This window comes from Agaricus bisporus, assembly GCF_000300575.1.
Source record: "Agaricus bisporus var. bisporus H97 unplaced genomic scaffold AGABI2scaffold_6, whole genome shotgun sequence".
Classification (NCBI taxonomy): Eukaryota; Fungi; Basidiomycota; class Agaricomycetes; order Agaricales; family Agaricaceae; genus Agaricus; species Agaricus bisporus.
In genome coordinates this window covers 651,560-665,887 of record NW_006267369.1, presented here as the reverse complement: position 1 = coordinate 665,887, position 14,328 = coordinate 651,560, and the positions used below count along the sequence as shown (strand labels likewise).

The 14,328-nt window shown below is 47.1% G+C and overlaps 7 protein-coding genes and 2 non-coding genes across 9 annotated transcripts; 4 read left to right on the top strand and 5 right to left on the bottom strand.

Moving 5' to 3' along the window:
- Nucleotides 1–234: 234 nt before the first annotated feature.
- AGABI2DRAFT_178771 (hypothetical protein) lies at nt 235–3,254 on the top strand (the record flags this gene model as incomplete). Its single annotated transcript, XM_006461676.1, has 6 exons — nt 235–465; nt 516–661; nt 712–1,123; nt 1,178–1,394; nt 1,454–1,668; nt 1,717–3,254. The coding sequence occupies 6 exons, from the start codon at nt 235–237 to the stop codon at nt 3,175–3,177; spliced, it is 2,682 nt and encodes an 893-aa protein (XP_006461739.1). The 3' UTR covers nt 3,178–3,254.
- Nucleotides 3,255–3,489: 235 nt separating this feature from the next.
- Nucleotides 3,490–6,143, bottom strand: AGABI2DRAFT_185850 (hypothetical protein; the record flags this gene model as incomplete). The annotated part of the gene is made up of 15 exons (XM_006461675.1): nt 5,983–6,143; nt 5,876–5,930; nt 5,755–5,808; nt 5,669–5,704; nt 5,557–5,610; nt 5,350–5,499; nt 5,205–5,286; nt 4,851–5,122; nt 4,724–4,796; nt 4,582–4,668; nt 4,488–4,529; nt 4,377–4,432; nt 4,196–4,323; nt 3,735–4,139; nt 3,490–3,676 (listed from the first exon to the last, which is right to left on the bottom strand). The coding sequence occupies exons 1-15, from the start codon at nt 6,093–6,095 to the stop codon at nt 3,490–3,492; spliced, it is 1,794 nt and encodes a 597-aa protein (XP_006461738.1). The 5' UTR covers nt 6,096–6,143.
- Nucleotides 6,144–6,293: 150 nt separating this feature from the next.
- On the bottom strand, nt 6,294–7,460 carry AGABI2DRAFT_136660 (hypothetical protein). Its single transcript, XM_006461674.1, has 5 exons — nt 7,039–7,460; nt 6,928–6,979; nt 6,781–6,868; nt 6,635–6,730; nt 6,294–6,584 (listed from the first exon to the last, which is right to left on the bottom strand). Exons 1-4 carry the CDS (start codon nt 7,346–7,348, stop codon nt 6,653–6,655), a joined length of 528 nt encoding a protein of 175 aa, XP_006461737.1. The 5' UTR covers nt 7,349–7,460; the 3' UTR covers nt 6,294–6,584; nt 6,635–6,652.
- Nucleotides 7,461–7,522: 62 nt separating this feature from the next.
- Nucleotides 7,523–7,596, top strand: AGABI2DRAFT_t63. Its single transcript has one exon. It is a non-coding gene; the product is annotated as a tRNA-Ile (tRNA).
- A 39-nt stretch (nt 7,597–7,635) lies between these two features.
- On the bottom strand, nt 7,636–9,760 carry AGABI2DRAFT_193133 (hypothetical protein). Its single transcript, XM_006461673.1, has 2 exons — nt 9,685–9,760; nt 7,636–9,631 (listed from the first exon to the last, which is right to left on the bottom strand). The coding sequence occupies exon 2, from the start codon at nt 9,597–9,599 to the stop codon at nt 7,902–7,904; it is 1,698 nt and encodes a 565-aa protein (XP_006461736.1). The 5' UTR covers nt 9,600–9,631; nt 9,685–9,760; the 3' UTR covers nt 7,636–7,901.
- A 247-nt stretch (nt 9,761–10,007) lies between these two features.
- On the bottom strand, nt 10,008–11,631 carry AGABI2DRAFT_193132 (hypothetical protein). The gene is made up of 3 exons (XM_006461672.1): nt 11,067–11,631; nt 10,951–11,010; nt 10,008–10,901 (listed from the first exon to the last, which is right to left on the bottom strand). Exons 1-3 carry the CDS (start codon nt 11,418–11,420, stop codon nt 10,107–10,109), a joined length of 1,209 nt encoding a protein of 402 aa, XP_006461735.1. The 5' UTR covers nt 11,421–11,631; the 3' UTR covers nt 10,008–10,106.
- Nucleotides 11,524–11,601, top strand: AGABI2DRAFT_t64. The gene has a single exon. It is a non-coding gene; the product is annotated as a tRNA-Asn (tRNA).
- Nucleotides 11,632–11,697: 66 nt separating the features above from the next.
- AGABI2DRAFT_71881 (hypothetical protein) lies at nt 11,698–13,328 on the top strand (the record flags this gene model as incomplete). Its single annotated transcript, XM_006461671.1, has 7 exons — nt 11,698–11,937; nt 12,005–12,214; nt 12,276–12,359; nt 12,430–12,554; nt 12,619–12,802; nt 12,923–13,080; nt 13,160–13,328. 7 exons carry the CDS (start codon nt 11,698–11,700, stop codon nt 13,326–13,328), a joined length of 1,170 nt encoding a protein of 389 aa, XP_006461734.1.
- A 152-nt stretch (nt 13,329–13,480) lies between these two features.
- On the bottom strand, nt 13,481–14,031 carry AGABI2DRAFT_205592 (hypothetical protein; the record flags this gene model as incomplete). The annotated part of the gene is made up of 2 exons (XM_006461670.1): nt 13,877–14,031; nt 13,481–13,824 (listed from the first exon to the last, which is right to left on the bottom strand). Exons 1-2 carry the CDS (start codon nt 13,989–13,991, stop codon nt 13,481–13,483), a joined length of 459 nt encoding a protein of 152 aa, XP_006461733.1. The 5' UTR covers nt 13,992–14,031.
- Nucleotides 14,032–14,328: the final 297 nt, after the last annotated feature.

Genomic DNA, 14,328 nt, shown 5'->3' with positions numbered 1-14,328 from the left:
CGCTCATTTCACAGACCCGCAGCCCAGCTCCGACACTGCGCAGCCGGGCATTCATATTCAGGGGCCGCGCTGGCCCGCTCAACGAACTTGAGTGCATATATACCCGTCCTCTATCTCTATCAGGGTCCCATAAAACGAAACTGGGCCTCATCAGTGCACCCCGAGCTGCTCTGACATCACGTGAGCAGGCGCGTAACGCATCTTCGAGTCGCGCAGCCCAGTTGAGGCGCAGACATGGCCGGCACGCCACCAAAGGGCATCCACTGGAACAACACACAGCTCTCGCCAGACTCACCCTCGGCCTCGACAGAGTCCTACATCTCCACCTCCAGTCTCGACTATGTCAACGCCCAGCTCGTCGCACACGGTTATGTCCCCTCGCCCGGCCTATCGCTCGACGGCCTCTCGGGAACTGACTCGGACAGAGTCGTCAAATGTCTGCTTGGGATGCTGGGCCAACGAGTAGTGAGTTCGCTTGTCTTTCTTTAGTCGACGACAGCCTCACCCTCCTCCAGGAAGATATGTCCAGGACGGAGCAAATCTCTACCAAACTCCGCACATTGACCTACGATCACGAACGACTTCTTACCATGGAAAGAACCTCAAAGGAGAAAGCTGCAAACGCGGAAAAAGAAGTGCATCTCTACAAGACGAAACTCACGTATGCTCTATCGTTGCCCTGTATCATATCTACTCACTCCTATGATCAAGTGCGACCCAACGAACTTTGCAATCTGCTGAAGCCGCTCACAAACAAACCTCAACCGAACTTCAACGCACGCGAACCTCCATTCAAAGTATCCGCGCCACCCATCAGACTGAACTCAGGAAGAAAGAAAAGGAATTCGGACGAATGACTGAGAGATGGTCCAAGATCGCAGATTCCCAAGCAAAGCTTTCATCCGTACCCGCCGGTTTGCATTGTACCAACCTTCCCGCCTTGGAAGGGTCGCTACTCAGACCACAAACCGATCTCGAGGGTACGCTTGAGGAGACCGAGAAAGCCAGAACTGAGTTGATCGAAGAGACCATGCGTCTGCGCAGACTTGTCGTGAAGATTGTGAACCAAGTCCAAATTTTAGTACACCAAGTCCGCGGTTTCATCTCCCCGAAAGATGAAGAGGTATACACTACTCTTATCTCATCATCATTCCCAGTATCAACTCTTCTCTCCTAGCTCCCTGTCTGGACACTCACAAATCTATTCCCCATGCATCCGCCCACATTCGCCCACGACACCTTGTCATCGATCCTAACCTCCTTGAAAGACACCCTTGTCGCCCTCCCTGAACATCTTGTCTCTTCACCCTCGACCTCTATCAAGATGTCCCTATCAGAACAAGACGAAATCACGCGTCTGCAAGAGAAAATCACGCTCTTACGTGAAGAACTAGGTGGGTACCGCCATTGTCTTTACGTCTTTTTCCTCCTTACCCACGTAGTAAATTCACAGCCGAATCTCGTAAACAATCCCGTAGCCGAGCAGCTGAAGCGCAAGCCATGCTTAACAAACTCACCGTCGATCACCAGAAGGCTTCAGAGATGACTGTGCCCATGATGGACGAGGAACGCGAAAAACTCGAGGAAGCCAAAAGAGAACTAGACGAAGAACGCGAGAAGTTCACTAGGGATACGGTTAAATTTGGCAAAGACAGAGCTGCTCTTCAGGTAACACCATAGTCTCTGACCAGGACAAAAATTGATACATATTCTTAGACCGAGAAGAATGAATTGCTGAACGAGAAACGCTCATGGAAAGTCCAGCAGATGCTTGAAGACCCACCTCAACCCTCAGACTCTTCACAACTTCAACCTCAACGACCACCCACACCACCACCTCGACATCGTAAACATCCACGAAAAGTGAGCCAAACTCGCGCTCTCGTGCATTCCCCAATCAAGAAATCACCCAAGAGACCACGAAGATCTGCAACACGCATATCTCGACGATCATCTATCACACCTGTTAAACCCGACATCATTCCTCCATTTGAAACCGAAATCATTCCATCTCAAGCATTACCATTGGCCCCTCCTCCACCAATGGCGGCACCGTCTTTCCCCAGTTTCAAACCTGGGACGAGTATATTACCGTCATTCGTACTCCCACCACCCTCTCCTCATGCTTCATTACCCAATAAACCTATCCTCCCGCCAAAGTTGATATCCCCTCCGAATTTTGAGGGTAATGATAGCCTTGATATGCATGTACCGCCAGAGGAATCGGAATCCATCATCATGACTACTGAAGAAGATAAAATCTTCAGCAATCCAGATTCATTGACCCCTATGCGGAAACCATTTCCTATAGCGAAGCCTTTGGCATCTCGTATGATTCATGCGTATTCCCCCGTAAAACCAAGTCCTCTCAGTCGAATTCTCATGCTTAGTAACTCTCCCATTACGCCACCTGAAGAAATGACGACTATAGCTGAAGACGATTTACGTTTTGGGAGGGAGGAGGAGATGAGAGATTATGATGATGATGATGATGATGATGATGATGATGATGATGATGATGATGATAAGATGATAGTGGAAACGCCGGAACCTCCGCGAATGTCGCTTGCGGCTGAACTTGGTATCGAATCTCCTCCGGATGGTATGGAAGATATGGAAATGCCGGTTTATCAACAACAACAACAACGGCAACTGAGAAAGAGAAAGAGAGTTGAAGGGGATGGTGTTGATAGTGGTGGTAGGAAGAAAACAACTTCTTCTTCATCGTCATCGTCGTCATCGTCGTCGTCGAGTTCAGGAGTCAAATTGACTACGACGGCAGTGTCTGATAATAAGAAACCTTCTACTGCAGGTAAGAAAAAAGCGACTACAGTTGGGAATAAAGGAAAGCAGGATGTGAAGATGAGTTCAGGAAGGACATTACGTTCGGGTGCTGGTGGTGCTGGTGCTGGTGCTGGTGGAATTGAGAAGGAGAATAGTAAGAAGAAGGGTTTGACGAATGCGGCAACGGCGTCTTCGAGTAACGGGAAGAAGGCTATTGCTGCTGGTACTGGGAAATCAACGATTAAGTCGACTTTGGGTGGTGGTGTTGGTCGTACGACAGCGATGATGACCAAAGGTGTACAGAAAGCTGGTGGTGGTGCTTCTGGAGCTGGACCGAGGCGGGTACCTTTGGATAGTGCTGAGGCTCCGCAGATTCCTAGAAAAAAACCATAGTAGGATGTTTTTTTTTCGTTTTTTTTGTTTGTTAGTGGACGAGAGTGGCAGTTATGTTGTAATATAAATATGTATGCATTGAATCTTAAAACGGGCGAACATGAAAGAAATTGGTGTGATATACATAACCGGTGGAAATGCCTATGTTCCTCCAGTAGTGTACAACTCCAGCTCATCGATGCACCCGCCGGAAAGAGTCACTCCTGTAAAGCGCAGTATATCATTATGTCTATATATCATCCAGCATCCACATGAAAAAGAAAATCATACTAAAATAATGAAAGTATAGTGGTATGTATATAGAGTTAAAGATCATGTCTGGCTCATGAAATTGGCAAAGTAGTTCTTGAGATGCTCGGTCCCGTTGAAAGGTGCAATTGTTCCGACATATCCATCAGGCCTCACAATAACAATAGCCCCCTCCTTCTTATCAATACCGTAATACTCGTATCCATTTCCACCGATCTTTCCAAGTGTGTCAACATCATCAATAAATACCCTAAAAATTCCAAAGTCGTCAGCTCTCGAAATCGAAAGCAAAAATGAAAAACTCTTACTTTGACCAATGAGTTCTGAAGAAAGGGGGTACATCGTTATAAATGACTTTCTCCTTCTTGGTCGTACCAAAAGTCATTATATCGAACAGCTTTGAGACGTCCCCTCCAGGTGCACGAGGTGACAGAACGCCTTTCATCTCTTCTGCCAACTTGTTTAACTTATCTCGTTGTTTCGCATCACCGGTATCACCGACGAAAACGAGAACTTTGAATCTTGTATCGGAGATAATCAAATCTTGAATTTCGTAGGGTCTCGAATCGGTTGCACGGAGGAATATTTGTGGAAGGATACGTTGTCCGATTACAAGCCCCGAAGCAAGGGATTGATATTTTGTATCGACGATAGATGTTCCGGTGTAGTGGATGCCAATACCTGTCGTGAATAAACCATAAATCTGGAATGCACTTGCATCATAGTGAGTGACAAGGGATTAAAGAAATGTAGATGGGAAATATCTTACTGCATGACTTCTTCATGGGTCACTCCATCTTGATCATCTTCGGTTTGGGGCTTGGTAGAGAATAATTTTGCAAATTTCTTGTCGAAATTGATCAGATCTTGAGCATACGCTCGTCTTTCTGCTTCGTACTGTTACATCGAAGTCAGCGTGCCAGTCTAGAGGCTCCGTTCGCTTCACTTACGGTTTTCAATAAAGAGATATCGGCCCAGCCTCTCAACACATGAACCAATTTCCAGGCTGCAAAGAGTCAGAAAAACGGCATGACATTGACAATAACTTTGATGTGACTTACCGAGATTATGCGAGTCATTCATGCCAGCGTTCATTCCCTGGCCTGTATTCTAAAATGAGGTAAACATACCAAGCGCGTATGGATCGTTACATACCAGCTTTAGGTGAGTGAGTGTGACAAGCATCTCCAGCAATAAATGCGCGCTCGTTGATCGAAAAGTTCGATGCAACACGTTGGCCAACTGTATTACATTCAAAATCAAACGATGATTTCTGGAGGCCTTAAAAACCACTCACTGATGTAAAGCGTCCACCAGTCAAACGATTTCGGTGTCTCGATCGTAAAAGGCTGCAATATCGTCTGGGCAACCTAATGAACCATCATCATAAGTAATATCTCTTTCACCAACATGGGACTACTTGCCTCAAACAACTTGTGGGGTGTCACCTTGGTTCTATCGATTCGTCCCGTTCCGGAGTCCAAGGCACCCTTATCGCTCAACTGAATATACAATCTCACACCATCACCTTCTCTAGGAATGATTAAACAAGATCCCTTCTCCGAGTGTATCACACATTTGTTCCTCATATCGGGAAAATTGGTTTCGGGAATGAGGTCTACAACACCCCAGATATAATCGGTTTGTTCCCCTTCCATCTTGATGCCGAGGGCTTTTCGTACCCATGAATGCGCACCTGTTCGAAGAAAGCGCGTGCATCAGAACCCTCGATCCCGTAAACAAGAACGTTGTGGCGATCATTCATGATCACGACGTACCATCAGCACCAACAACAAATTTAGCATGGATGACTTCTGTGTCAGGTTCGCCATCCTGAGGGGCGAGGTTTTGTACAACAACCTATCAATATCCCGGCAGCAATAAATATCAATACGGCCTGTGAAGGCAATGCCAAAAACGTACCTTCACGGGATGTGCCTGAGGATCCCGAAGTTCTTTCTCATTTTCACTGATAGTAATTGACGTTGGAACGCATGGCCGGGTAACTGAGAGATTAGAGGTAGCCATAGAATCTAAAAAGATGTTTTCAATAGCGCCTTGGTGTAGCGTAACCTAAGAAAACATATGAAATTTAGTACTACGCCATCCGCTCTTGAGTGATAAATAGACCTCAAAAGGGTATCTGGCGGTCGGCGCCGTCGTGTCAGGAACTCGTTCAGTAAGCTATGTGATAATCATGAGAGTTAAAATCTATGTCAGCTGTTTGAATACGTTGACAAACCTCGATACCACCATTCGGACTTGGATTATAGAAAGCCTGGGACAACCGGTCAGATGAGAGATAACATTTAAATCGTATATACGCACAGCCATGTGCATTTGGTTGCCCTCGTTCAACAGTCTCTCGACAAGCCCATAACTCTGGAATAAGTAATGGTGAGACGCGACACCCACATCGAGAACGAAGAACTATACGTACTTTTAAAACTTCCAACGTTCTAGGCTGAATGCCGTCCGCTTGGCCAGCAGCAACTTTTATGGGTCTGAAAATTCCCCTTCAGCGCCCAGCGCCCACAAGTAACGAACCTTTCAAACCTTTGGTCTATCACTTTCACGTTGACACCGGCTTTCACGAGAGCATTTGTGGCGAATAGTCCTGTAGGACCTGCACCAATCACGAGGACGTCGACGTAGCTTTCTTTAGCCATACCAGCGGGAATATCAGTTACAGGGACGGTAACAAGAGGAATAGACGACAGGGGCTGATCTGGCTTCCGGGGTACCCCATAACATTCTTGGTAGCTTTTATGATGTTTGAGAGGCCAATACGGGCAATGTGTTCAGGTGTCGACTAAAACCCATCAATCAATTAATCAACTGCCACATATCGATCAATTACTTGGTGACCAATGCACAAGTTATGTCTATCAGCTTCATCAACAGCCATTCATGGCTTGCTCAGTAGATACACATGAACTTAGTTGAACATATTCTCCAGGTACGTTCCCCAATAATCGCAGTCGCAAGCGCAGGAAGCAGGAAAAAAAAAAGATAGAACACCCGCATAACGGCTCGCATTGCCATAGGAGGCAAAAAATTTCCAAGCGGTTCGACGGTGGTCCACGGTGTACAAAGAATCATAGCCTCTGACTAATTTCTGGAAGATGGAAGCACAATCATAAAGCAGTTATCACTAACTTCGATGCTATCAAACGAAGGCTAAATGTTGTCAGCAGACAGCACTCACCATGTGACTCAGACTTGTTTAAACTTCGCCATAGAAGACACACTCTGAGTAACTTTCGTCTGCCACACCTTCACTAGTGAGAAGGATATCACGAATCTAGAGAAATTATTCAGCTTAATGTACAAACTGTTCAAGCGAGACAGTACCTCCAACGGTGGATTCAAACCCATAGCCTGGGCGCGCTCCCACCGTTCTAAACGTGTAACGCCGATACATGGTCCGTAATCATAATTCCTATCAAAAAATGACAATGTCAGTAAATTTACAACATCATTCATAGACGTATATCATACAAATCGAACACTCGCAGAATCTGATGAACTTCGTTTTGACCAGTGCAATGAACTGTGATAAAAACAGTCAATTAGAGTCTAGACTCTCGAGGACATTCATGTCAAACATACTCAAAGGCTGTCTATTTCTCTTCGCTTTCGCATCGGCAAACAGTTTCCTCCACCTTGGATCTTTGATGTTCAAGTGCGGTAATGGTTCCAATGATGGTTGATCATTGGTGTCGCTTTTAGTCGGTTCTAGTAGTGAACTATTGCTTGATGACCGTGGTTTGATACTTATTTTCTTCGCTTCTTCCTTGATATCTGCCGTTCCCTCAGCGTTTGACCTGACAACGCTTTTGCTCTTCGCAAGCCCCTTCTTAGCGCCAGAAGCCGACGCTGTATGCTTGGAACTCGCAAATTTCAGTTTGCCTTGCTTCATAGTAGTGGATGAAGACATTGATGAAATCTCAACCGGGACGAGAGTGGTTTGGAAAGAGTATATGAGATTGGTGAATGGTTAAAGGGGAAACGGTTGAAACGGCCGAAGTGTGTTGGGTTGAACATTCAATGGGCCGGGGTTCATCGTCCAGGTGGCAAAAAGCCAGCTTGACATGGCCGACTAGCTCAGTTGGTTAGAGCGTCGTGCTAATAACGCGAAGGTCTTGGGTTCGATCCCCACGTTGGCCATTCCAATGGATTTTTTTTTTCGCGCCATGCTTCGACTTAAGGACATAGAAGTTCGTTTTATTACTTGAACATAGAGATTACAAATGTAGAGAGGGTATAGATGTCGTTCATAATAGGTTTATCCAAGGCATACATACATATTTAAGAGCAGTACCGAGAGTAAGTACTGCTCTTATTCGTAAATCATTCCGGGTATACTTGAGAATATCACAAGTGGGTATCCATTATCTGAAGGAGTGATCCAGCACCTTCAAAGCAAAATCCGGTAGAAAAAGAGAGAGAGAGAGAGAGCTGGGAGGAAAAAATCATTTCCTCCCGAATATTCCACCGAGTCCCAATTTCATCCTCTTCCCGACATTCCCGGGATTCTGAACATTATTCTTGACGGCGTCATTATCGTCAACCCTTCTACTCATCATCTTACCGGCCAACTCTCTACATTCGGCCAAATCATCCTTGGGGTTCAAAGAAGCGATGATGACTTTCCCTCGTTTTTGAGGTTGAACCTCATGCACGAGGGCCGTTGAAGCCTCGACAACAGCATCTGCCGGCGTCGGGGACATATGCACATCATCAGATACGACGGATCGGGGCATTTTTGAGGGCTCAATCCTCTTCCAACCTGCATCGACGGGAGCCAGTTTCAATGGTGCAGGTCTTCTCTTCACTTTCTGGCCTTTACCCAAATTAGGTGGAAAAGCGAACGTGGAAGAAAAGCGAGCGGATTTGGGAGTACGAACAGGTCGGGCAGCATTCGAGTTGGAAGGATGTTCTGAACATTTCGGTGACTTGCGGGTTGCAGGAGAGCGAGGACCGAAGGCGGCAACATCAACAAGAAACTCGGGTTTACGTAAATGTTTTGCTGCACGGCTAGGACGAGAGGGAAGGGATAACACACTCAAACCCGGTACAACCGGCGAGTCGCTCTTGAATGGTGAATCATGGGGCATGTTGTACGAAAGTACGATGTCTTCGGGTCCACAATGAGTATCTTCAATGGGCAATACGAGATAGGCCGGATCGAGATCCGAATCATGGGTCGAAACGCTTTCACGCCTTAACCCCGCCAAATCGACTATTCCAGTCTTCAGCGGAGAGATGCCATCCTCGCTACCAAATTTGACCCATGGGATTTCAGCGGGAGAAGTTCCACTAGAGGAATCGGCACCGAGAAGGTGAGCATATTCCATTTCTTCGTCTTGGTCTAACCAAACGCCACCTTTGCCATCTCTATAAACATCATCAACACCGGTTTTTGTACCGGTAGCAAGGGCCCGGTGTTCCATGAGCCTTTTGGTGTTACTTTCGAAAGAACCACCATCAATGAATTGCATGAGTGCAATGTCATTCGCAAGGGGTGGAGGGCGGACGTTGGGTTTGTGCGCCTTATTATGCTTAGCGATGGTCTCGGCCCGAGACGGGACCTTCGTAGTAGGTGAAGGAAGGGCGAGCTGAGACGCAGATTTCTTTCGGCGGAGGATATTCAAAGAACGGAAGCGCTTGATCGTATGACTTGCCTTCTTCGGGGAAGAGGGCTGAACAACAGGTGTAGAGGACTTCTTCGTAGTGGTCTTACGAAGAAGGGGAGAAGGCGTAGGTGGCATTTTTGGAGCAAAGACAGAAGTATAGCCAAATGCAGAGAGGTCAACTGTGATATCCTGGGCGGTAGAAGGTGGTTGAACCAAACCGGATAAGACAGAAGATGAAGCACGAGAATGAGAGACGGAGGGACGCTTGCCGACGCGAGATATAGAGGAGACAGATAGACGACGATAAGGAGATGTCGGAGCAGGAGAGCCAGGCTGGACAAGAGCGGCCCAGGCTGCAATAGTACTTGCACGACGACGGGCAGGAGGATTGGTAGCGGACAATGATGCAATGGGGACAGGTGGAGAAGGAATGGCCCTAGAGGGTTCCTGCTTTTGAGGAGGCGGGGGCCGAGTGAGGAAAGAATAGCGCGAGGTGCTCATAGCTCTATCATCAATTATTGTCTGCATGATCATTCAGAAAAATTAAAAGATTAGATATAATAGCGCTAAAAGAGACAATTGTAAGCTTTTGATTCAGCATAATCAGCGAGAGACGGACTTAAGGAGGTCACAGGGGCGTTTGTGGGTACTGAGTCGAGGGCGGTCCTCTATGAAACTGCGCAGCAGTGTCAATGAGTGGGGGTGAGCAACACAGCATAGCGGCCATGCTTATATCGACGCAGGGACAAAAAGGGCCTTGTCACTATCAGGGAAGGCGCCGAAACAAAAGCAAACAGTTTATTGTTGATCCTTGTCCAAAAAAGGAGTGGAAGCTACCATGTTCGGCCCTGGGGTTGCATTGCCATCAGATTGTCATTGTATCCTCCTCGAGACCTTCGTTTCAATATAATGGACAGCTAAGTATATCGCTTGACGATATCGGCCACACAATCCCCGCCTTTTTGTACTCAGGACGGTTCTTGACTTCCAAGAACTCACTTGTTATAGTACATTGTGTTAGAACAAATACACATTGTGACCTTACAGGGTCCCCGTCATCCCACCGCGTTTACCTCGGTTCTCTTGTCCCGTAGCTGAGGGAACCAAGACGACCTCCCCACCCGCCTCAGACTTGTGTATGCCTGCGGATCCTCCAACGGAGGTCGTGAGTCGGCGGCCACGACCGCCGGCTCTTTTTGCACCTCGGCCTCGACCAGCACCAGATGGCGTCGCACTCATGTTCGAATCGGACATGCTTGCGCTCTTTTGATGGCCTCCACCGCCATCGGGACTAACAAATTGTGGGGGCACGATTCCACCTCTTCCACCTCTTCCCCTTACCCTTACTCCTAGGGATTTACCGCGACCACCACGACCAAACCTGATTGAGCTTGGTACGAGCGAAAGAGAACTCACACCCTCAGCCAATGCATCCACGTCCGCACTGGCACTCGCTTTAGCCTTTGCATCCTGAGGTGGACTAACAGGGTGCAGCGGTTTGATTGTCGGTCTCGGCGTTTTCTCCGATTCCTCCATATCGACCTCTTTCACCTCTTCTTCACTCGAACTGTCTTCCACTTCCTCCTCTTCGTTATGATCTACAGTCATGCCGCCTCCTTCGTCTTTTGTATGTTTATTTTGCTCCCCTTCCCGAGGCTTCCATTCACGTCTGACCATACTTGCACCCTCACCCCATTTTTGCAATAGGCCGCCGATGCCTTTGTTGGTCACGGAAAAAAAGAACTCCTTGGGGAATTTGTGTGCTTCGATCATATGGAGACGGCGTGCTTTGGGTGATTGGAATAATCGATCGCACGTCGGTACCATACACCCGAACTGATAACGGATTTCAGTCGATGACTATCTCTCGAACAATTGCACTCACGATTTTCTCACCACGTTCTTTGCGTACGGCTGCAACAGGGTCGTGACACTCTGTCTGGTGCTTTACGATACATCAGCTTACCAGTAGCAGAGACAATCTTGAAACGATCGACTTACTAGTTCCAGCAGTTTCGCTTCAGGAAACACACAACCACATCCGGGTGATTCACATACGTGCGCATGATATGTAGCATAATGTCTTTCCAGATCCTTTGAATTTGCGAGTGTGGTATGTTGTCGATTACATGTTGGTGGGAGTGTGCATAGGATCGGTCGTTGCTGTTGTTTGTCACCTCCAGCCCCTTGATAGGAATTACCAAGTGGGGCAGATGATCGTGCGATCTTGCTCTCAGGAGATGAAGATGAGGATGGTGGTGATGCCGTAGAGATGGATGAGGACGTCGAGCGACGAGAGGGCGTTAGGTTTCTTGATCGTTTACCTATTGTTTGTGGGGGGACTGGTGTTGCCATTGATCATGGGCGCAGATAGTAAACGTACTAACTTAGCTGGATTGGCATCTGCATCGTGCATATGCGTGGCGTCATGCAACGTGCTGGATCAGCGATGCACATGTGCCCCATGGCTGAGTTGGTTACAGCGTCCGACTGTTATGACATCGGAAGGTCGTGAGTTCGAGCCTCACTGGGGCAGCGTGTGTTCTTTTTCTCTTCTTTTGTTTGGATCTACCATCCGTGACCCAATCATCAGCTTTTACCTCTCACCATCACCTTCATCACCAGATCATATATGTCCTCTAAAAGCAAGTGGGACCAACCAGCACCTGCAGAAGATGCCGGAGCTAAAGAAAGCAAAAACTCTGCCAAAGGTGCAAACGACGCCGCCGCAGCCGCAGCGGCAATTGCTGCCAAAATTGCTGCCCAATTTGCCGCTGGTGCATTCAAAGATGAAGGTGCATTCCAGAAGGATATCGATATCAACGACGTGCGCAATCGATACATGCTAACTAGAGGGAGTACTCAGCAAGAGGTTCGTTCTTCTAATCCTTTACCTTGGTTTGCGTTTACACCCATGTCGACTGTTGTTGTTGTTTTAGATCCAAGAGGAAACGGGTGCGTCGGTCAGCACGAAAGGGGTGTGGTATCCTGACCGGAGCAAGGCCACCGAGAAGGATCCTCCTTTGTTCCTCCACATCGCCGCTCCAACCCAAGAGGCGCTACAAAAAGCCATCGATAAGGTCAATGAACTCTTGAGTGTGGATCTTGGATCGCTTGTAGAAGACAAGAAGGACAAATTGAGGGACAAGGTGGTGTACCCTCTTGGCTAATTCTCCGTCAATGGCCGACCTGTTAGCCTATTCCCAACAGCGTCGATGGCCTGAAGATAAACTTCCCGTCGGGTTAGAGTCTATTCGGAACTTCAACGTTCGAGCCAAAGTCGTCGGACCATCAGTACGCCAACCCTTTTGACTTTGATTTGTTTTTCGCTTCTAGAAGACTAATCTATCCATTCTTTGTGTAGGGCTGCTATGTCAAGTATATCCAACAAGAAACCGGCGCTCGTGTTCAAATCAAAGGATTCGGCTCAGGTTTTATTGAACAAGAGACGGGTAAAGAAAGCGAGGAGCCGCTATACATCCATATTACGTGCGTCGTCTGGATTCTTTTCACCAGTAATTTGTGATCGTCTCATCAAATTTTTTGACCATAGAGGTCCGGATGAGGGTCAAGTTGAGAAGGCGAAAGTTCTCACCGAGGATTTACTTCTAGTCGTCCGGCAAGAACATGCGAAAATGCAGTGTTTCCTCAATCAACAACAAATGGAACTTCATCAAGCTCAAGCCCAGTATGCTGCATACAGTGCCATGGCAGCGGTAGGTACTTTTTCTATGTGGGTCCGTCAAACGGGCTGTTTTCTCTACTTTCTCCATTTTCATGGAACGGTTTACTGACGAACCTTCTGCTGACTTTCCTCCGTTCATCGTCTTGTTATATATTTCCGTATTGATGCATAGGGATACGCGCCCCCGCAACCATCCAATGCGCCTCCGCCACCTCCTGGAGAACAACCGCCTCCACCTGCCGATGGCGCACCTCCTAAAGGAGGAGCATATGATCCCTCTCAAAGTGCCCCACCAGCAGGATCCAATCACGACGCCTTTTCCGCTTACTGGTAACGAACTCTTCCGATTTTTTCTTCTCACAAATCATATCTATTCACCTCTCCTTCTTTTGTTATTTTTTGTTTTTAGGGCGGCGTATGGATACGACGTGAATTCGCCTCAATTCAAAGAATGGGTCAGTCAACAGACTCAATACGCGCAATATCCTGTGCAACCAGGACACAACGGTGTCAATGGTGGTGCGCCTCCGCCTCCACCAGGCTCTGGAGACGCTCCGCCTCCGCCCCCTCCATCATAACCCGTTAGAAGAACAAACTGATCCCCAACTCTTATCCTTGAATGAGGTATGAGTTCCCTTTGAGGATTCGTTTCTCTTAAAGGCAGACCTCCCGCTTCAGTTCTGTGAGTTGAAGCTACTAATATATATACAAAATACATATTGCTATACATTCAATCCAATCTATCTGAATCTCCAGAATACCCAGACCACTTTGGTAAATCATCTTTAACCTCAAATGCCCTCGTCGCATAGAACATATGATATGCCGGTTTAAGATCTTCCCATTCTTTGATCTTCCCCGCTTCATCTCTTTCAAAATGGGATCCCCATAAACTCCATCTACCCTTTTTTTCATGAAATGATGCTATACAGGCACCACAGTTCTTACATCTCCAACGTTTTTTCCATGGTTTGACATCAACAGCGTACGAATCCAAAAGTTCCTCAGAAGCATTCTCCTGCGTCCATTTAAACGAAGTCGCCGGGAAGTGGATCGTATGAATAAATGGACACCCTATGCAACTCGTAAATGATGTGATGTTTTTGGCATTGAGAATAGCTCTCACCGGTTAATCTTTGACAAAGTGTACAGTGACAATATGCGCTGAGGATAGGCCTTCCGGTCACCTCCCAGCTTACATCCCCACAATAACAACCTCCCTTATACACTTTCTCAGCCATCTTCCAATATTTCAAAGACAAGGCGAAAAGCGTCAACTGTCAAAAGTTGGAAGTACTGGAGATGTTTCAAGCCGTTTTAGCAGGTAGTTGAGACATTTATTAGGGTTAAGAATCCCACGCGCCATGATCGATGTCGATGAAGCATGAAATGCGTAAATGTTTTTCCTTAGGGGTGAGAGGGGGTGAGGGTCATATTGAAATTGGCGCATTTTACAAGGTGGCCAGGAGTCAAAAAGTCAAGTCTTCACCGAAAAAGTATTTTTTTCTTAGAAAAAGAGAACTGGATACAAAGGAGTGTGTTAATAATAACAACCGTCACAGTAATCTTAGCTACAAA

Coding starts and splice junctions, on each gene's coding strand:
- AGABI2DRAFT_193132 (XM_006461672.1), bottom strand. CDS start 11,420: ATGGCAACACCAGTCCCCCCACAAACAATAGGTAAACGATCAAGAAAC. Junction 11,011..11,066: donor AAGCGAAACTGCTGGAACTA/GTAAGTCGATCG, acceptor TGTATCGTAAAG/CACCAGACAGAGTGTCACGA. Junction 10,902..10,950: donor AAGAACGTGGTGAGAAAATC/GTGAGTGCAATT, acceptor ATCCGTTATCAG/TTCGGGTGTATGGTACCGAC.
- AGABI2DRAFT_193133 (XM_006461673.1), bottom strand. CDS start 9,599: ATGATCATGCAGACAATAATTGATGATAGAGCTATGAGCACCTCGCGC.
- AGABI2DRAFT_136660 (XM_006461674.1), bottom strand. CDS start 7,348: ATGAAGCAAGGCAAACTGAAATTTGCGAGTTCCAAGCATACAGCGTCG. Junction 6,980..7,038: donor GAGAAATAGACAGCCTTTGA/GTATGTTTGACA, acceptor TTTTTATCACAG/TTCATTGCACTGGTCAAAAC. Junction 6,731..6,780: donor GTTTGAATCCACCGTTGGAG/GTACTGTCTCGC, acceptor TAATTTCTCTAG/ATTCGTGATATCCTTCTCAC.